Genomic DNA, 22,823 nt, shown 5'->3' on the forward strand with positions numbered 1-22,823 from the left:
TTACGAAAGCAATAACCCTTCCCTTTACCCCTAACGGTAGTTACCTCTTTGAGTAAATCCCACTTCAGCACACTGTGATCACTGCCACCTAGTGGTTCATTTATCTGCAGATTCTTAATGCATGAAGAATCACTACTGATAATCAAATCAAGAGTATTACTCCCTCTAGTTGCCTCTCGAACATGCTGATGTAGAAAACAATCATCCGATAAATCCACAAAAGCCTTGCTAGTGTGTGAGTGACCAGCCCCCAAATTCCAGTCAGTATCTGGGATATTAAAATCTCCCATTATGAGACTCTCTAATTTACTGGCCCACTCTATTTCCCTGTACAGTATCTTATTCGTAGTATAGAGTAGTTAATTCAGTTTCCTTAAAGTAAAGTTCAGCAAATTTTTCTTTGAAGTAACTTTATGGTCTGATTTAGGTGCCTTCAGAAACATCTTTTGTTGTGTTCTTAGGTAGTATTCTAAATAAGCATGCTCTTACCTCTAATTAATAGTTTTATTTGTATTTATTATTGTTATGATAAAAGTTCATTCTGTCACAAAAATCTTTATTTTTAAATAGGTTGAAGACTACAGTAACAAGATAGCCAATTGTTTTGCAGAGTTGGGCTTCAGACGTGGAGATGATGTTGCCTTATTTATGACAAATCGTCCTGAATATGTGATGATTTGGCTTGGTCTGTCCAAAATAGGCGTAGTTCCAGGTCTCATTAACACCAATTTGAGGATGCAGTCTTTAGCACATTCTATATCTGTAGTAAACTGCAAAGCTATTATATTTGGAAGTGAATTCTTTAGTGGTATGAATCTTCCTTTCTTTCCTCTGCATAAAAATACTTTTATGTTTCAGTGAGTTGATACCAAAGATGGTCATTTTTTTTATGAATAGATAACACTTATAAATATTTTTTGAGTAACCTTAAGTTCCGAAGTAAATTGACCTGAAATTGGATTACCTTATATAACAGAATTTGCCTCCTTAATGCTTTTATATGGTTAAGATGAATTGAAAGAATATAAGCATTAAAATCTTTAAATGAAATCCCATAGAGAAAAGTGCACTTTTCTCTAATGTTTGTTATGAAGAATTGCCCCATGTTTAAAATCATACTGTAGAACCAAGAGTTTGAGTGGCAAACTTTCAATGATATATTTTTTAAAAATTCACTGTTTGAACTCTTGGTTCTGCAGTATGATTTTAAGGATGGAGCAATTCTCCATAACGAAAATTACAGAAAAGTGCACTTTCCTCAATGGGACTTTCAAAAAGTTTTTAATGCTTGTATTTCTCTTAATTCACCTTAACCATATGAAAGCAGTAAGGGGGTAAGCTGTGTCATATAAGATAATCTAGTTTCTTCATATGAATAGATAACACTTATGAAATTAACAATAATAATAAAAAAAAAAAAAAAAGTAATGCTGTCACTTTACCGTGAGTATAAAATATCTGAAATATGCAAACTGTTTTCCAGTCCTTAAAGATGGAACTAAATACTTTTTTTTTTACTATCATAACTATGCATTACAACATGGGTATCAATGTATATCCTCATGGATTTCATGATGATATACATTGCTACAGTTGATTTTACAAATTTATAATTTATACCAGGGTATTTCTATTGTTTGTTTGTTTATTTAGAGAATCATAAGGAATCATTAAATTTTCACCATCTAGACCAAAAGTGTAAAACCTAACTACACTCATTGTGAACTGTATGTTAAAGAGGGGACAGGTTAAAATAAGACCATATCAATTAGTTATTACTGTATAACTAATCAAGAGATGAGGATAAAGTTTGTGAGATGCATATTTTTGGTATATTAGTATAATATAACTTGAGCTTGGACTTGATATTAATGTTGCTCCAATTTTGCAGTTGTGTAAAGAATATACAGGGTGTCTCAAAAATACATGGCATAACTTCAGGAATGAGTTCCTCATATGTAGACAATAAAAATATTTTATATCAACATAGTTCCGGAAATGCTTGGTTTCCGAGTTTTGAAGGTATGACACCTAACTGTTCACATCACCTTATAGTAATTGTTCAAAATGTCCACCTTCTGCCTGAATACAGGCCTCACATCGATGTCTCATGGACTTGTGAAGATGATGCCAAATTCCTGGCATGTTTTGTATTGTCTCACAACCTGCCACAATTCGATTGCGGAGAGTTTCCACATCAGCTACCGAAGTTGAATACACCAATGACTTTAAATGGCTCCACAAGAAGAAATCTAGTGGGTTTAAATCAGGTGAGCGTGGAGGCCAGGCACTTGGTCCATCTCTACCTATCCACCAAACAGGAAATCTTCGATTCAGGTAATTGCAAGCTACGTGACTGAAATGTGCGGGAGTGCCATCGTGCATGAAGTGTGCTTGTTGACGAATGATCAGTGGTGTGTCGTCCAAGATTTCAGACATGTTGTTTTCCAGAAAGTTTCTGTACGCCTGCTCTGTGAGTTTGGAATTACATGGGGCCCAAATAACTTATCACCAAAAACACCTGCCTAGATGTTGAGGCTGAATCGCTGTTGGTGATGTGATGGAAGAATTGCATATGGGTTTTCCTCGGCCCATACATGCTGATTGTGAAAGTTTTGTATTCCATCTTGTGTGAACTGTGCTTCATCTGTGAATATCACTAAGGCAGGAAAGTGAGGAGTTGTACCACACTGCTGCAAGAACCACTGGCAGAACATTACTTGCGCAGGGTAATCTGCTGGTGACAAGGCCTGTACCCATTGCAGATGGTAAGGATTCAATTGGTGTTCTCGCAGCACTCTCCAAATAGTCGCGTGTTGAACAGCCAGTTGCATTGCTATTCTGTGTGTGCTGATTCCAGGAGTGGCACGCACAACATCCAAAATCTCCTCCTCTACTTCAGGAGTCGTAGGTCTTGGTCGTCCTCTGTCGGCAGCACGAGGTGTAAAGGTCCCACGTTCACAAAAGCGGCAATGGATACCTTCAGATGTTTTCCTGTCTGGACGTCTTCGTTCTGGGAACCTTTTGCGGTACAAATGATGAGCCTCCAGAGCATTGTCATCTGCCAAACCATACGTAAAGTGCATATCCGCTTGCTCCTGATTTGAGTACATGGTTGGAATGGAAAACCACTAGATGCTGTCAGTACCTTGTGATGAAGGAAATCACCTGCGGGAGATAAGACATTCTAGTTAATAACCAGACATTTCCGGAACTGTGTTGATATAAAATATTTTTATTGTATACATATGAGAAACTCATTCCTGAAATTATGCCGTGTATTTTTGAGACACCCTGTATAACCCTTGTAGCCTATGTAAAGAATAGTTAATATCTCTTAATTTGTTTTAGAAACGAAAAAAAATAATAATAAAATAATAATATTATTTCCAATGGGAAATATATGGATTAAAGAACTAAAGTTGAATTTTTTAACATCTGTCATTTATATTTGTAGCGATCCAGGATGTGTCTGCACTTCTGGAGGCCCAAGGAAATATACAGTATTTTTGTTATGGTGATTTCACTCCAGCAAACTTTCCAGTAAAATCTCTAGATTCACTTCTTCAAGAGAGCTCTTCTCAGCCACCTGTCACTGCTAATAAAGGAGATTACAATGGTGATTGTTTTATAATTTTATTTTAAAATTCTTTAGGTAATGTGCATAGTGTGTTACATTTCAGGCACATTTGATTTTTTCTTAAATTAATATGTTTTTTTTTCTGTGATTAATAGAAGTGAAAAGTAAATATAATGTATGAATTAATTTTTTCTATATAGTTTGTATGGTGATGAGGGGGAAATAATTATTTCCAGATTTCTCTTTGTCAGATTTAATGAAATTTAGGATAGCCTAAGAAATCTATCTAAAAAAACTAAATATAAAATTTCATGAAAATCTGTCCACTGGGAGTAGAGTCGTTACATGCATACAGATGAATGGACATGGTGAAGACATAGGCACTTATTTATATAAGTGCCTAACTAAAGTAAAATGTATGCCAGTAGTATCGCAAACCAGTTGAGCAAAATAATTACTAAACATTAAATAATATAATAAGAGGGTATTGAGGGAGGTATGCTCCTAGTATAATTTAGAATTTGGAAATCAATTACTAAGCAATATGCGAAGGCCACTGCATTTCGAACATCAGACAAATCCATGCTGTGATGGGACAATACTAAGATCGAACAACCAATGCAGTAGATTTACCCAACGGTGGTCCTTATGCAGCGAAAAATAATAAGAGAGACAGCCAAGATGCCGAAACAACACCATTGACAAACTAACTATTAAACCCATATATATATATATATATATATATATATATATAGGACTTAATTGGGATGTAGAGGGCACTATGGACTCAGATTAGCATTTCGTCATGCAAATATAATAACAGATTAATCAATCCAAATAAAAATTAAAAAATAAATATAAAATTCATAGTGCAAACCTCAATGGCAGCAAATATGCACATTCCACTAAATGTTGCATAAAATATTAAATAATAATAAGAACAACTATGAAAATTCTAAAGCAAATATCAGTGGCAGCAAATATGCACAATCCACCAAATGTTGCGTAATATAAAACTAAAGTAAAATGTATGCCAATAGTATGGCAAACCAGTGGAGCGAAATAATTATTAAACATTAAATAATACGTAAAGAAAAGAACAAAGGGGGGACCTTTAGGGTGGTGGGGAATGTTTTCTTGGCACACGTTGGGTCCATTGATACCCATAGATTCACCTCTGAATGCCACATCATACCTAAACATCGTTGCTGACTAAGTGCATCCGTTCATGTTGAAAGTTTATCCTCAGTCAGATGGTTACTTCCAGCAGGATAATGTGCTGGTGCACAAAGCCCGAATCACTATGGAATGGTTCCAGGAACATGACAATGACTTTTCTTTGCTGCAGTGGCCCACTCTGTCCCAGGATCCTAATCCTATTGAACACCTTTGGGATGAGCTGGAAAGGACTGTTTGCTGCAGGCCCACACTTCCATTGAATCTCAAGGAACTGCGTGACACACTCATGCCTGCATGGTACTCCATACCTGCAAAAATTTTCAACATCTTGTTCAATCCATGCCTAGGCGAATTCAGGCTGTTTTGAAGGCTAAAGGAGGCTCAACACGCTACTAGGTAGGTGTACCTAATAAAGTGGCAGCAGTGTGTCTGTGTGTGTGTGTGTGTGTGTGCGTGCGTGCGTGCGCGTGCGTGCGTGCGTATATATATATAAAGTATGGATAAAATGATAAATGAGGCAAAAAAGTTAATTGTGTATTAAAAGTAATATAACAGTTGTACCTGTGTGCAAAGCAGCAGCAAAGGATACAAAAGTGGTAGAAGTTATAAAACTGTTGAAAAGCAGGTAGATGGATGTGTAAATTACACAAAATGCCAAAACTAAAAGGAGAAGGATAGAAGAAAAAGGAAGTATTTAAGGTGGAAGGTAGATAGAAAGAATGAAAATATCCTAAATGATATAATGAATGAAATCAAATTATAGGCTGAATTGGTAAGCCAATTAAAAAAGGAGTGAACTGTAAAACAAAAGTAATAAGTAAAATATATAAAGGAATAGCAAGCATCAGATAAAGGTGGAAAAATTTAGTAAAGTAGTCTAAATGGGGGGGAGAGAAATCTGATGCAAGCTAAACATAAATATTGATACGTAATACAGGTATTTCATCTCATCAGGGGACTACACACGATTATGGATCAATGCCTGTGTTTCTATGCTTACCTGTATTTGTGGAAGAAAGGGGAATTTAAAAATGAGTGGGGGGGGGGAAACCAGACCTTCCACAAAGATAGGTAAGGTAGTCCCAATGCAGTGTTCACTTAAAGCAAAATAAGTAATAAAGTTAAAATAAGTGTTTATAGTATAAACTAGATGCGATAATAGGAACAAAAGTAGGTAGCTACTTGCATGCGAAAGATAATGATGTTATTTTATTATTGTTATTATTATAATTAGCCATATGGTTCAAGGAAGGCTAAGGCTTTTGCTGCACCAGCCAAAAAAAAAAAAAAAAGTGTGTGTGTCAGAAATAGAAGGGAATCACTAAGAAAGAAAAAAATGATGATATCCAGCTCAGGACCCCGGGTGTGCCAAGCCCATACTTACCAGATGTGAGCCCCAGAGGTTAAGGTGATGTAGAAAAGGTCACAATTTTGAGTGTAATATAAGAAGAAAAATTTAGAGTGTAGTATTAGAAGAATATGAGGCTTAGAGGGGAACAGGTATCCTGTGTGTTATCAGACACTCAGCCTAAAACACTGATGGATCCAATATCTCTCTATTACAGAAGATTTAGGAGAAGTCCGATTGGCCTGCCTCCCTAAAATCCACTCATGCACACCTTCTCGATGATAAGCCCTGTTACGTCACTTAGGTGGCAACGAACGTGTAGAGTGGTTCTCTTCAAGACGCCTGGTCAGCGTGAAGAGGAAAAGACCAAACCCTCCAGCATATGACAGCACGACAATACAAATGGCCCTCAGTCCCCAGCAGCTTTCACTCTCCCTCTTACGGCAGCGAGAGGATCAGAGTGGAAGCAGATGGTGCTAAGAATCTCTGGGTACGACCAGGCTGCCATGCACGGAAACTGAACTTGGCCTGTTATAACGTACGATCACTCATCGGTGAAGACAGGATATTACAGCGGGAAAAGGAATTAGAAAATGTGAATTGGAATATCATCGGTTTGGCTGAAACAAGAAGAAGAAATGAATCAAAGTTCATCAAGTGGAAATCTGCTGTACACCAATGGAAACAGTGAAAGGAGTGAAGGTGGAGTTGGGTTTCTGGTCCATAAAGATTTTAAAAACAACATTTTGGAATTCAAAAGTACATCACCAAGGGTGTCAAGACTAATACTCAAGATTTCTAAGAGGTACAAGCTAAAGATTATAATGATTTATGCGCCAACATCGAGCAATGATGATGAAGAGGTTGAAGAAATGTACACCGAAATTGAGAGTCTTCTAGATGAGCAGAAAACCCACTACACTATTATTATGGGGGACTTCAATGCTAAGGCTGGAAAAAGGCAAAACAGCGCAGAAAGAGGAACTATAGGAAATTTTGGAATTGGTGAAAGAAATAAGAGAGGTGAAAGACTTGTGGAATTTTCAGAATCTCAAGGGCTGTCAGTAATGAACACTTTTTTCAAGAAAAGGGTGAACAGAAAGTGGACATGGAAGAGTCCAAATGGATTAACAACTAACGAAATCAACTTCATCCTCACTAACAGAAGATATATTGTAAATGATGTTACCGTCCTGAATAAGGTAAATGTTGGAAGTGATCACAGAATGGTAAGATGTACACGATATAGATGTAGGAAAGGAAAAAACTGACTCAAGTAAATAATACAAAGGTCTTTGAGATAACAGAGGAGAAAAAGCAGTATGTACTGGAACTTAAGAACAAGTTTGAGCTTCTGCAGACTGCTCAGGACCAAGATATCGATGAGTAATATTACAACTTTCTGAAAGTGATAAAGCCCAAGAAACCTATGGGGAAAAATAAATCCAAAGAAGAAAAAATTAGTCAAGAAACACTTGTCATGATGAACCGAAGACGACAAATGAAGAGCAAGAAAAACACTGACAGGGAGAAAATTGAGTATACTGAGTTATGCAAAGCCATTAGAAAGAGACTCAGAGAGGACATAAGAAGATTTAACACAAGAAAATAAGAACAAGCATTAAGGGAAAACAAAGGATTTAAATCAGCAGCCATGAGCAGTAATACAGAAAGACAAATGATACTGAAACTGAAGAATAGCGATGGTGTACTTATAAACAGCAGAGAAGACATAATTCAAATAGCAGAAGACTACTATAGAGAATTATACAAGGAACGAGGGAATGATACCAGCAGTGGGGAAGATGGATTGCAAAGTTTTTGAATTTGAAAGTGTCTGCAATTCTGCCCAGACACAATAGGAGGGAGTATATGATGAGAGCCTTGTCGATCAATTCGGCCCTGGAAAGATTATGCAAGGCTCAAGGGGTAGAATTTTTTTCAGCCTGGACTGTACTTGTTAACAGGAGAGATTGCTTCTACAGGGATGGGATACACTTAAATAGAAAGGGTGCAAGAATATTTGCTGATGCTATCGAGGCAGTGTTAGGTGGGTCGGAAAACTGCTAGCTTGGGGGAGACAAAGACCAATAGATTGACAGTAGCCACTGGCAGAGGTGAAAGAGATTCTTGCACTGCTTCTATTAGAATGAGCAGAAGCCTGGAAAATAAGATGCATGGTATTTCAGAGACTGCTGGGAGCCATTGCGGTACAAGTAAACACATGGGTTGTGTTAGGGTAGCTAAGAATAGAAACAGGTGCAGGTATACTTGCGTGTACACCAATGCTAGGAGTTTAGTAAATAAATTTGATGAATTTGAGGTATTGCTCAAAACATCAAAGGCAGATATTGTTGGGATATCAGAGACGTGGTGTCACACAGATATAAGGGATGCAGAACTGCAATTTGGGGAGTACAACGTCTACAGAAAGGATAGACAGGATAGGAAGGGGGGAGGGGTTATGCTATTAGTTAAGAAACACATAAAAACCAAGGAAGTGAAGCCAGTCGACATCGCCGGACAGTGCAGTGTTGAGTCAGTTTGGTGTGACATAAGCATTGGGAGATCAAAATTGAGAGTAGGAGTGTGCTATAGGCCTAATGACTCTGATGAGTATAATAAGGAACTGTACAGGGAAATAGAGTGGGCCAGTAAATCAGAGAGTCTTATAATGGGAGATTTTAATTTCCCAGATATTGACTGGAATTTGGGGGCTGGTTACTCACACACTACCAGGGCTTTTGTGGATTTATTGGATGAGTGTTTTCTACATCAGCATGTTCGGGAGGCAACTAGAGGGAGTAATACTCCTGATTTGATTATCAGCAGTGATTCTTCATGCATTAAGAATCTGCAGATAAACGAACCACTAGGTGGCAGTGATCACAGTGTGCTGAAGTGGGATTTACTCAAAGAGGTAACTACCATTAGGGGTAAAGGGAAGGGTTATTGCTTCCGTAAAGGCGACTACGATGGACTGAGACAGTATTTAAATTCTATACAGTGGGACCAACTGATGATGTTACCAACAGCAAATTCAAAATGGGAAGCATTCAAAGAACTTATCTTGGAAGCTACTAGGCTTTACATACCAACTAAGAAATATTGTTCAAGGTTTAGGCCTAAATGGATGTCAGATGAACTAATGAGGCATATGGCAGAAAAGAAAAATGCATGGGATACTTACAAATTAACACATGACACAGAAGTCTATGATAGATAGAAGTTGATATGCAACCAAGTTACAAAGGAGGTTAGGCAGGCAAAGGCAGATTACGTGAAATCCTTGGCAAGGGATGCAAAGAAAAACAGCAAAGAGTTCTTTACTTATGTTAACTCTAGAAGGAAGGGGATGAATCAGATTGGTCCACTTGATATTGATGGGTCAACTGTTGATGATCCTGCTCAGGTAGCTAACAAACTAAATGAATATTTTGCATCGACATTCACACATGAGGAGTTATTCAGCAAGGGGAATGCCAGAGGTGTATTCAACTCTAGCAGTAAGCTACAGAATCTTGAAATAACTGGGAGTAAAGTGGAGGAGAAACTGTTGAAGATAAACACAAGAAAGGCACCCGGGGTGGATGGGATCTATCCAGTTATATTAAAGGAGGCAGCAAAGGAAGTAAGCAAACCCTTAGCCATAATTATGAGAGCTTCCTTGGACTCAGGGGAGGTACCCATGGACTGGAAATGTGCAAATGTGACCCCAATTCACAAAGGAGGATCAAAGGCTGACACAAGTAATTATAGACCTGTGAGCTTAACTTCTGTTCCAGGAAAATTAATGGAGGCACTGGTTAAAGAAGCACTGCAGGATCATTTAGACAAGACTTCAGTTATAGCTCAGACACAGCATGGTTTTGTTAAGGGGAAGTCTTGCCTGACCAACTTGATTGGATATTATGATGCAGTCACAAAAGAACTGGATGCAGGGAATAACTTTGATATTATATACTTAAATCTTAGAAAGGCTTTTGATACTGTTGCACATGGAAGACTGCTACACAAATTGGAGCAGTGTGACATTGGAGGCAAATTGCTGCTATGGATAAAGGGGTGGTTGAGGGGGAGAAGACAGAGAGTGGTAATCAATGGACACTGCTCATCGTGGACTAATGTTATTAGTGGAGTCCCTCAGGGCTCAGTGTTGGGTCCATTATTGTTTTCTGTATTTATAAATGATATTGATGATGGTATATCAAGCATAATGTCCAAGTTTGCAGATGATACAAAGGTTGGCAGGATTGTCAAGGACACTACTGACACTATGCTGCTGCAACAGGATCTGGAAAGGTTGAGCAGATGGGCTGAGAGGTGGCAAATGAAGTTTAACATTGACAAATGTAAAGTACTACACATGGGAAACAGCAACCCCAGAGCAACGTATCAACTCTGTGGTACTACACTGACAGTGGTAGAGAATGAAAGGGACTTGGGGGTGGTTGTGCAGGCAGATATGAAGTTCTCTGAGCAGTGCAGACGGGCTACAAGAGTAGCTCATGGAGTATTGTCAATGATATACAGGAATTTTTCCAGCAGGGATAAGGAGGTGATTATTCCATTGTATAAGGCAATGGTCAGGCCACACCTAGAGTACTGTATACAGGTCTGGAGGCCTCATTTCAAGAAGGATGTAGAGCTGCTGGAACGAGTACAGAGAAGGGCAACAAGATTAGTGAATGGAACAAAGGGGTGCTCTTACGAAGAAAGGCTTAAGTTTTGCAAATTACAGTGTCTGGAGACTAGGCACCAGCGAGGTGATCTGATAGAGGTGTATAAAGCCTTGAATGGTTTAAGCATGCTCAATGCTGATGGGATTCTTCCTCTAGCTCAGAAAAATCACCTGAGAGGGCATAAATTCAAATTGAGGAAAGACAGATGTAGGATAGACGTGAGGAAATTTGCCTTTAGCCAGCGGGAGGTTGGTTGGTGGAACAGACTTCCATCCCTTGTGGTGGAGGTTGATAGCCTAAATAAATTTAAGGCTCAGCTGGACAGGTATTTGGAACGAACAGAGGGGTGAAGTGGAAGTGGGTTTTTTTTTTTTTTTTTTTGGCTGATGCTGCATAAGCTTGCTTTCTTGCATCAAATGCCTCTACTAATGCTAAAGCTAAAGTAGCAACACATGCGACATACCCGATATTCTTCCTGATGAGGTAGAACATGCATTGAAGAAAATGAAGAATCAGAAAGCCTCGGGGGAAGATGAAGTTAGTATAGAGTTGTTAAAATTGGGAGGAAGAGACATAACACAAAATCTGGCAAGGCTCTTCACAAAGTGCATTAGAAAAGGTGTGACGCCTAAGCAGTGGAATAATGCAATCATAGTTTTGCTGCATAAGAAAGGAGATAAATCAGAAATTGGAAATTATAGACCAATTAGCTTGTTATCCCACATCTACAAGTTGTTCACAAGGATCATTACTAACAGATTAGAAAGAATACTTGATGAGAATCAACCGAAAGAGCAAGCTGGCTTTAGGACAGAATTCTCAACTATGGATCACCTTTACATAATATCACAGCTAATGGAGAAAGCAAATGAATATAAAACACCATTATGCCTGGCATTTGTGGATTATGAAAAGGCATTTGACTCCATACAGCATAAGGCAATGTTTTGGGCACTGGAAAGACAAGGCACAGATATCCCATATATTATGATCTTGAAGAAAATATATGAGAGTGCTACCTCCTTTATTAGACTAGACAAAGACAGTAGGAAATTTAAAATCGAGAAAGGAGTTTAACAAGGAGACACAATATCTCCGAAGCTGTTTACTGCTGCCCTTGAGGTAGCTTTCAGAAGATTAGACTGGTCGCAGAAAGGAGTCAATGTGAACGGAGAGTACCTAAACCATTTACGATTTGCAGATGACATTGTGGTCATAAGCCACGATCCCAAAGAATTAGAGGAAAATCTTAATCAGTTATTCACAGTTAGTAAGGATTTTGGACTAAAGATGAATATGGCTAAAACAAAAGTAATGATGAACAAGTATGCCACAGAAAGGGAAATAATGATTGAAGGAGCAGTAATTGAAAAGGTGGAGTCATGTACTTATCTGGGACAAGTTATTAGCTGTAATAATGATAAATGGGTGGAAGTCAAGAGAAGAATAAATTTTGGATGGATAGCATTCAGGAAATATAGTCATGTACTGAAGAGCAATATCCCAGTTTGTCTGAAACATAAAATAATGAACCAATGTATACTCCCCACCATGACTTATGGAAGTGAAACTTGGGCACTCACCAAAAGAATGGAAGAGAAGCTGAGAACTATACAGCGAAGAATGGAATGAATTATATTGGGAATCAGACTGTTAGATAAGAAGAGAAACACATGGATTAGGCAGCAAACTCGAGTAAAGGACATTCTTATCAAAACTAAAGAACTAAAATGGTCTTGGGCAGGACACATAGTTCGAAGACATGATGACAGATGAACTAAAAAAATAACAGAATGGAACCCAAGAGGAGCTAGAAGAAAACCTGGAAGACAAAGGCGGAGATGGATAGATGAAATTCATGAGTTTGTGGGTAGTAAATGGATGGCCAGTGCTCAAAACAGAAGGAACTGGAAAGTTGCTGGAGAGGCCTTCATTCTGCAGTGGATTGAAAATGGCTGATGATGATGATGATTAGAAGAATATACAAGCAAATGGTATAAGGTAAGGGAATAAAGCGAGGCAAGGGAGGGAATGAAAGTGTGTTTATAAAATTAGGCAAAGATAGCGAGTTGTAAAGGAATGTTCTTGCTTTCCTCGCTTTATTCCCTTACCTTATAACATTTGCTTGTATATTCTAATACTACACTCTAAAGGCCCTGGGTGCCAAGCATTATAGTGATCAAGCGATTTCAGAGTGATTCATAGAGCGTTTACTCAAAGCCACAGTTCTTCTTTAGTTTTTTTTACATCCTTGTTAATCAATAACAGACTTAGTCTTAAGAATTGTAAGCAAGTTTAAGAAAGGAAAGCCACCTTTCTTTCTTTTTCCTCTAGACTAACACTAACCTATACAGCTTGGTCACTCTAGCCGCTCTGCTTCCCTGTGGTGGGGCCGGTAACCTGGGGGAAGAAATCCACTCTCCCATGGCTGAAAGGAGCAATGATGGATAACAAAATGTATCCACCTTTAGAGCCATTGAGCAAATGACATCAACGATGACTGTTCTCAAGCAAAGCGGTTGAAAACAAACCGTCAAGAGGAGATACCACTTTCCTTATCTTACATTCGCTATCAGATCAGCCTCTGAGCAAATTATCACCCTTTCTAGTACAGAATTGCATTGAGTTTTCTGCTGGTTCACCTAAATCTGTAAGGCGACTCCAGTTGGGCGATCTTCTGATAGCGACTACTCAACCTCAACATTCTGTGAAGCTATTAAAGCACACAACCTTTGGAGGATACCCAATAAAAGTTACTCCTCTAAGGGAGTAATAACAGAATGGGACTTATTACTTGCATCAGAAAAGGAAATTGTCCAAGAATTACACGATCAAAAGGTCATGCAAGCAAGGAGAATCAAGACCAGAAAAGATGGTACTCTGGTTCCAACAAGGAGTATAATTCTTACCTTTAGCATTTCTAACTGTAAAAGCAGGCTACCTGCATTGCTGTATCCGACCGTATATTCAGAATCCCATCAGGTGCTACAAATTCCAAAAATACGGACACTCCCAAACTAAATGTTGAGGTGAGGCAATGTGGTTCAATAAGCATTGCGGAATTGTAATTTGGGGTGTAAAATGTGTACAGGAAGGATAGACAGGACAGGACGGGAGGAGGGGTTATGCTGTTAGTTAAGAAACACATAAAATCTAAGGAAGTGCATCCAATTGATGATGGTGGACAATGCGGTGTCGAGTCTGTTTGGTGTGTGAAATAAGGACTGGGAAAAGAAAAATGAGAGTAGGTGTGTGTTATAGGCCTAATGAATCTAATGAGTATAATGAGCAATTGTGCAGAGAAATAGAGTAGGCCAGTAAATCAATGTCTTATAATGGGGAATTTTAACTTTCCAGATATTGACTGGAACTTGTGGGTTGGTCACTCGCACACTAGCAAGACTTTTGTGGATTTATTGGATGACATGATTTCTACAGCAACATGTTCGAGAGGCAATCGGAGGGAGTAATACTCTTGAGCTGATTATTAGCAGTGATTATTCATGCATTAAGAATTTGCAGATAAAAGAACCACTGGGTTGACAGTGATCATAATGTACTGATGTGGGAATTACTTAAAGATATAACTACCATCAAGACTAAAGGGAAGGGCTTTTGCTTTTGTAAAGGTGACTACAGAGGTCTCAGACAAAGGAGGTTAGGCAGGCTAACACAAATTATGAGAAATCTTTGGCAAAGGATGCAAAGAAAAACAGCAAAGAGTTCTTTACTTATGTAAACTCTAGAAGGAAAGGAGTGAATTAGATTGGACCACTCAACATAGATGGGTTAACTATTGATGATCATGCTCAGGTAGCTGATAAACTGAATGAGTATTTTGCATCTACATTCACACATGAAGAGTTATTCAATGAGGGGAGTGTAGGAAGTTTATCAGACGCTAACAGGGAGCTAAGTGATTTTGTAATAACTGAGAGCAAAGTGGAGTAGAAATTGTTGAAGTTAAACATAAGGAAGGTACCTGGGGTGGATGGGATCTATCCAGTTATATTAAAGGAGGCAGCAAAGGAAGTAAGCAAACCCTTAGCCATAATTATGAGAGCTTGCTTGGACTAAGGGGAGGTTCCCATAGCCGACCGGGCTAGCTGGATGGATAAAGTGCCTGCCTGGCAATCCAAAGGTTGCGAGTTCGAATCCCGCCTTGGGCTTGGATCACATTAGAAAATGCAAAAACCTTGGGAGGTGTAATATGACCACAGAAGCCGATGCACCAACTAGCAGAAAAAAAAAAAAAAAAAAAGAGAGGTTCACAAAGGCGGATTCAAAAGGTTTACACGAGTAACTATAACCTTTTAGTTTAACTTGTGTTCCGGGGAAAATAATGGAATCACTGGTTAAAGAAGCATTGCAGGATCATCTAGACAAGACTGCAGTAATAGTTAAGACACAACATGGGTTTGTTAAGGAGAGGTCTTGTCTGACCAATTTGATTGGATACGATGATGTGGTCACAAAGGAATTGAATGCCAAAAATAATTTTGATATCATATACTTGGATTTCAGGAAAGCTTTTGGTACTGTTGCACATGGAGGACTGCTGTAGAAACGGGAGAGGTATGGCATTAAGGATAAGTTGCTACAATGGATAAAGGGATGGTTGAGTGGGAGACGACAGAGAATGTTAATCAATGGGCACTGCTCTTCGTGGACAAATGTTATTAGTGGAGTTCCTCAGGGTTCGGTGTTGGGCCCATTGTTGTTTTGTATATTTACCAATGATATTGATGAAGGTATATTGGGTTTAATGTCGAAGTTTGCAAATGATACAAAGTTTGGCAGGGTTGTTAAAGACAGTATACAACTCCAACTGGATCTAGATAAATTGGGAAAATGGGCTGAGAAGTGGCAACTGAAGTTTAACATTAATAAATGCAAAGTACTGCATATGGATAGCAATAACTGAAGAGAAACGTACCAACTGTGTGGTACTACACTCAGGGAAGTGGAAAGTGAAAAAGACCTGGGGGTAATTGTGCAGTCAAATATGAAATTTGCTGAGCAGTGCAGATGGGCTGCCAGGGCAATTCATGGAGTCTTGTTAATGATATATAAAATTTTGTTAGCAGGGACAGGGAGCTGATTATTCTGTTATACAAGGCAATGGTCAGGCCACACCTAGAGTACTGTATACAGGTCAGGAGGCCTCATTTTAGGAAGGATGTAGAGTTGCTAGAATGAGTACAAAGAAGGGCAACAAGATTGGTGAGGGGAAGAAAGGGGGTGCGCTTACTAGAAAGGCTGAAATTCTAAAATTGCAGTGCCTGGAGAGTAGGCACCTGCGAGGTGATCTGATTGAGGTGTATAAGGTCTTGAATGGGTTGAGCAAGCTGAATGCTGATGGGATTCTTCCTCTTGCTCAGATTAAGAATGTGATGGGGCACAGATTCAAATTGAGGAAAGACAGTTGTAGAATATATGTGCGGAAATTTGCGGGTAGTTGATTGGTGGAACACACTTCCATCTTTTGTTGTGGAAGTTGATAGCCTAAATAAATTAAGGCTGAGCTGGACAGGCATTTGGAACAAATGGAGGGGTAAAATGAGAGGTTTTATTTATTATATTTTTGGCTGATGCTGCATAAGCTTGCTTTCTTGCATCGTATGCCTCTACTAATGCTAATGCTAATAGGAACATAACCAATCTGACTGCACCATTACCACTCTGCATTGCCCAAACTGTAAGGGTAACCATCCGGCTTTCTCAAAAACATGTGAATTATTTAAGCTAGGAAAAAAAATCCAGAAATATAAAATAGAAAACAAAGTGACATACTCAGAGGCAGGAAGACAGATAAACAAAACAGAGACAAAGCACACTTATGTCACACTTATGCTCAACATTTCAAGTCTGTTTGGATCCAGACTGAGTGTATCAGTTTCTCCAAATATATCTATTGCGAATTGGGCACGTTCGTTGCTCTCTATTTCAAAACAGTGTCCTAGACAACAAACTAGTGAACAAGTCAGTAATACTCCAATTACTATACCAACCAATGTTCCATCAATAATAAAACCAAAAATAACAGAAAGCATACCGCAAGCATCATTCTCCACTAGAATGGACATTGATGAACATCATAATTCAGATGATGGTATCCTAGAATTACATGCAACCGATGAGATGGATGTGACCCGTCCCCTTCTTTGCTAAGAAAGAGAAAACAAAAATAGATCAATACAAGCAAAGTACAACTAAAAAGCAGTCATAACCAAAAACAACCCATAAAACCACATAATGGAAAGAATCCTTCAATGGAATTGTAGAGGCTTTCTGAATACAAAAGATGATTTGCAGGATCTCATCGGTCGGTATGCACCAGCTTTACAGGAAACTCCTTTAAATTCTCGAGTGTGTCCTACCATCAAAAACTATGCTATCTATAGACAAGATAGGAATATTGATATGCCAGCTCATGGAGGGGTGAAAATTATTGTCAGAAACAATATTCTATCCAAACATGTTTCCCTTCAGACTTCTTTTGAAGTATTGGCAGTGCACATTGTAATTGGTATCACTCTCTCAATAGCTTCTATATACCTCCCTCCATATTTCTCTTTCCCCTCAGATGACTTAGAGAGCCTAATAGATCAGTTACCATCTCCCTTCTGCTTATTCAGGGACTTCAATGCTCATCATCTGCTATGGGGATCTCCAGCAATAGATAAAAGGGGCAAACTAATAGAATCCCTTCTTGGTACTCATCATCTTACGCTGTTAAACGGCGCCTCCGTAGCCAGGTGGGAAGGAGCAGCAGCAGCAGTGTGTAGCACACGCTTCTTGATTAGACCGGGGTTCGAGCCCGTCACCACCAAATACGAAGGATGCGGAAAGGTCAGGGAATGACCACCGCATATCCCGGAGCAATATGGCCTTAGTTGCTAATACTCCTAAAAACCAAATAACAATCAAACAACAACAACAACAACGCTGTTAAACACTGGTGAGCCTACCTATATCCATTTGTCTACAGGATCCATGACTGCTATAGATCTCTCAATCTGTTCTCCCTCCATATATGCCAATACGGAGTGGTCAGTCCTTGATAACCCACTAAACAGTGATCATCCTCGTCTGGAAGAAAATCCAAGCACTTAATGGTAAATACATGCAGTCCCCAGCCTCAATCCGAGAATGGAAAGGACAAGAGTTGTCTACACCAACAGAAACAGCAAATGCATTAGCCAAATCTTTTGCCAGTGTATGAGCAGTGTCCACATACAGCTAAACTTTTAAAAAAATTAAGTCATCTGTAGAAAAACATAAAATAAACTTCTCTACCATAGTGTGATTTTTAAATGTTTCTCACCAACCACGTATTAAAATAGGACACGGAAACTGAAATTTTAAAAACTATATATTTACTACTATATATTTACAATTAAAGTAACTTTACAACTAAAAATATAAAAATATATATATACATCAAATAAAATACTGGGTTAAGAGCGATAAAACCGACCGTAGCTTTCGAAGGCTGCTGCCTTCTTCTTCAGCGGTAGCTTCCGTGTACTGCGGTAAATCCTAAGTACCAGCAGGTTCACGGTCTAAATCACATGTTTCATCACCACATGTTCTATTCTCCTGTGTACTGGGACCAGAAGCGGCTTGGGAGTGCGTCATATGAAATCGTTCATCCATTCTGAGGATCATAGCCTCAAAGAGGGGATGAATCCGCAAACCTTTGTCTCTATTAATGTTTTCTGTCAAATTAATCCGCAAACCTTTGTCTCTATTAATGTTTTCTGTCGAATTAATCCGCAAACTCTCGAGCCACTTGCAGTCCCAGAACCTATGCGCCCGATCAGTGATGATAGCTTTGTCCTGGGATATCTGGTGTTGCTTCTCCCAAAAATGCTCGGCCACGGCAGACTTACCGTAGTCTGCATTCCTTATTGCCTTAGTGTGCTCCCCCAGATGTTCTTTGAGATGACGCTTTGTTTCCCCTACATAACATTCCCCACAATCCGGGCATTTAATACTGTAAACGACCCCACTAGCATTCTCTTTTTTAATGGGGTCTTTTACTTGTGACACGATTGTGTGCAGCTTCCAGCCTGGAATCTGCACACAATGCGTCTGATAATTTCTTAGTACCCTAGATATATGCTCAATTATTTTAATACGTGGTTGGTGAGAAACATTTAAAAATCACAATATGAATTTACCCAACCCCAGAGGCCTGTTTGAGGAATTCCCTACCATAGTATCACACCTGTATAATCAGCCATTCACATTAACAGAACTTTTACAGTCTTTCAATAAAACATCCAGTACTGCTGCTAGTCTGGATGGAGTCTGCTATATAATGTTAAAAAAGCTAAATAACAAAGCAATAAACTCCCTGTTGAATTTCCTCAACCGAATATTTTTAGAAGATGCTTTTCCACACTCCTGGCATCACTCAATTGTACTAGCGTCACTCAACTGTACTAGTATTTCCAAAGCCAGGGAAGGATCATACCATCCCACATAATTACAGGCCAATTTAACTGACTAGCTCTTTAGGCAAAGTCCTAGAAAAAATGGTTCACAGGCAGCTAACCTGGTTTCTGGAAGCTAACAATCTGCTGAACCGAAACCAGTATGGGTTTCGGAAAAATCACTCAACCTTAGATGTGATGATCAAAGTAGAAGCTAACATCTGCAATGCTTTTGTAAGGAGACAACATCTGGTTATGGTTAATCTTGACATTGAGAAAGCCTTTGATACCATGTGAGGTTTTGGTGTCCTCCAGGGCCTTCATTCTTTTGGTTCAAGGGGACAGTTACTACAATTTATACAAAACTTCTTGCACCACAGAACGTTTCAATTCAGATATATGAACAGCTTATCTAAATAATTTGAAAAGAGGAGGGTGTACTGCAAGGATCCATCCTAAGCACAACATTATTTACAATAAGAATTACAAATATGACACAAGTCATACCAAAAACAGTTGAATCATACATGTTTGCTGATGACCTCATTATCTCTTGTCAGTCACAAACTATAAATACCATTGAAAGGCAATTTCAACTATCCATAGTCAGAATAGAATCATGGTTACAACGAAATGGATATTCCTTAGCATGAAATAAATCGACTGCAATTCACTTCTGTAAAATACGCAAATTACATCCGGATCCTGAAATATATTTAAAAAACAACCCGATTCCTCTTACCAACAATTTTCGTTTATTGGGTTTATATCTAGACAAACTTAATTTTTCCAATCATGTAGCCTACCTTAGAACGGCCTGTCTAAAGAAACTAAACATCTTAAGAGCTGTCTCTGCTAACTCCTGGTGTGCTGATAGACACTCTCTCTTACGTCTTTGTAAAACTTTAATTCAGTTCTTCTTAGATTACGGATCACCTGTTTACGACTCTGCAAGAAACAGTTCCTTGTTACATCTGAATACCATTTAACCTAGTGCCCTAAGGATAGCCACGGGAGCCTTCAAAACATCTCCAGTCCACAGCCTGTATATATGGAGGCAAATGAACCCCCACTGCACCTCAGACAAAAATCCTTACTATGTAACTATGCTGCAAAAATTAAAAGTATTCCATCTCATCCCAGCTGGGAATACCTGTTTGACCCTCAGTATATAATGCTATACTATAATAAACCTAATGAAAACTGCCCACAAGGTCTTAGATTGCAAGAGCTGATGCCTAGTTAGAATATTAACTTTTAGCATATCCTTGAAGATGATACTCCTGGTTTCAATCCACACCCTCCTTGTGATAATTTCTTTCTGAGATGGGGAAAAGGCTCCCTGCCAAACAACAACTTACAATATTAACTACATGAAGCCCACACTTCAGAAAACTCAGAGAAACTACTTGTTTATACTGATGGCTCAAAAACAGATGAAGCTGTAGGTGCTGCAGCAATTTGCTCTACCTTCTCAATAGCTATGCCTCTTCCTACAGAATGCAGTATCTACACTGCAGAATTGTAGGCAATAAATTTACTAGATATATCCAAGCAGCAATTCAAGCAAGCTCTTATATATCAGCATCAGCCATTTTCAATCCACTATAGGATGAAGGCCTCTCCAGGAACTTTCCAGTTCCTTCTGTTTTGTGCAATGGCCATCCATTTGCTACCCACAAACTCATGAATTTCATCTGTCCATCTCCGTCGTTGCCTTCCAGGTTTTCTTCTAGCTCCTCTTGGGTATCATTCAGTTATTTTCCTAGTCCATCTGTCACCTTGTCTTCGAGCTATGTGTCCTGCCCAGGAGCATTTTAGTTCTTCAGTTTTTTGAGTTTGCTGCCTAATCCATGTGTTTCTCTTCTTATCTAACAGTCTGATTTCCAATATAATTCATTCCATTCTTTGTTGTGTAGTTCTCAGCTTCTCTTCCATTCTTTTGGTGAGTGCCCAAGTTTCACTTCCATAAGTCATGGTGGGGAGTATACATTGGTTCATTATTTTATGTTTCAGACAAATTCAGATATTGCTCCTCAGTATGACTATATTTCCTGAATGCTATCCATCCAAAATTTATTTTTCTCTTGATTTCCATCCATTTATCATTATTACAGCTAATGACTTGTCCCAGATAAGTATATGACTCCACCTTTTCAATTGTTTGCTATTTGGTTTTTAGGAGCATTAGCAACTAAGGCCAACAATATGTACAACCATATCACCTTTTGTGCCCTTAAAAGATGATATCTGCTCTACAACATCATCAAATAAATTTTGCCCCTGGCAGATGGTCTCATCTAGACAAGACTTCAGTTATAGCTCGGACACAGCATGGTTTTGTTAAGGGGAAGTCTTGCCTGACCAGTTTGATTGGATACTATGATGCTGTCACAAAAGAACTGGATGCAGGAAATAACTTTGATATTATATACTTGGATCTTAGAAAGGCTTTTGATACTGTTGCACATGGAACACTGCTGCACAAATTGGAGCAGTGTGGCATTGGAGGCTAATAGCTGCTATGGATAAAGGGGTAGTTGAGGGGGGAGAAGACAGAGAGTGGTAATCAATGGACACTGCTCATTGTGGAGTCCCTCAGGGTTCAGTGTTGGGTGCATTATTGTTTTCTGTATTTATAAATAATATTGATGATGGTACATCAAGCTTAATGTCCAAGTTTGCAGATGATACAAAGATTGGCAGGGTTGTTAAGGACATTACTGACGCTATGCTGCTGCAACAGGATCTGGAAAAGTTGAGCAGATTGGCTGAGAGGTGGCGAATGAAGTTTAACCTTGACAAATGTAAAGTACTACATATGGGAAGCAGTAATCTCAGAGTAATGTATCAACTCTGTGGTATCACACTGACAGTGGTAGAGAATGAAAAGGACCTGGGGTGGTTGTGCAGGCAGATATGAAGTTCTCTGAGCAGTGCAGATGGGCTGCAAGAGTAGCTCATGCTGTCTTGCCAATGATATACAGGAATTTTTCTAGCAGGGATAAGAAGGTGATTATTCCCTTGTATAAGGCAATGGTCAGGCCACACCTTGAGCACTGTATACAGGTCTAGAGGCCTCATTTCAAGAAGGATGTAGAGCTGCTGGAACGAGTACAGAGAAGGGCAACAAGATTAGTGAATGGAACAAAGGGTTGCTCTTATGAAGAAAGGCTTAAGTTTTGCAAATTACAGTGTCTGGAGACTAGGCACCGGCGAGGTGATCTGATAGAGGTTTATAAAGCCTTGAATGGTTTTAGCATTCTCAATGCCGATGGGATTCTTCCTCTTGCTCAGAATAATCACCTGAGAGGGCATAAATTCAAATTGAGGAAAGACAGATGTAGTATAGATGTGCAGATATTTGCCTTTAGCCAGCGGGTGGTTGGTTGGTGGAACGGACTTCCATCCCTTGTTGTGGAAGTTGATAGCCTAAATAAATTTAAGGCTCAGCTGGACAGGTATTTCGAATGAACGGAGGGGGTGAAGTGGAAGTGGTTTTTTTTTTTTTTTTTTTTTTTTTTTGGCTGATGCTGCATAAGTTTGCTTTCTTGCATCAAATGCCTCTACTAATGCTAATGCTAACTAGTTCT

At 38.9% G+C, this 22,823-nt stretch overlaps 1 protein-coding gene across 1 annotated transcript in view; it reads left to right on the forward strand.

Annotated features, from left to right (window-relative positions):
* Positions 1–22,823, forward strand: part of Fatp1 (Fatty acid transport protein 1) — a 259,281-nt gene that overhangs the window by 144,539 nt on the left and 91,919 nt on the right. Inside the window, exons 3-4 of the mRNA XM_090371137.1 lie at positions 571–808; positions 3,458–3,619. Coding sequence (XP_090227263.1) covers positions 571–808; positions 3,458–3,619 — 400 coding nt within the window. The remainder of the gene's footprint in view (positions 1–570; positions 809–3,457; positions 3,620–22,823) is intronic.

Source organism: Mastigoproctus giganteus, chromosome 4 (assembly GCF_048544385.1).
Source record: "Mastigoproctus giganteus isolate SK-2022 chromosome 4, ASM4854438v1, whole genome shotgun sequence".
Taxonomy (NCBI): Eukaryota; Metazoa; Arthropoda; class Arachnida; order Uropygi; family Thelyphonidae; genus Mastigoproctus; species Mastigoproctus giganteus.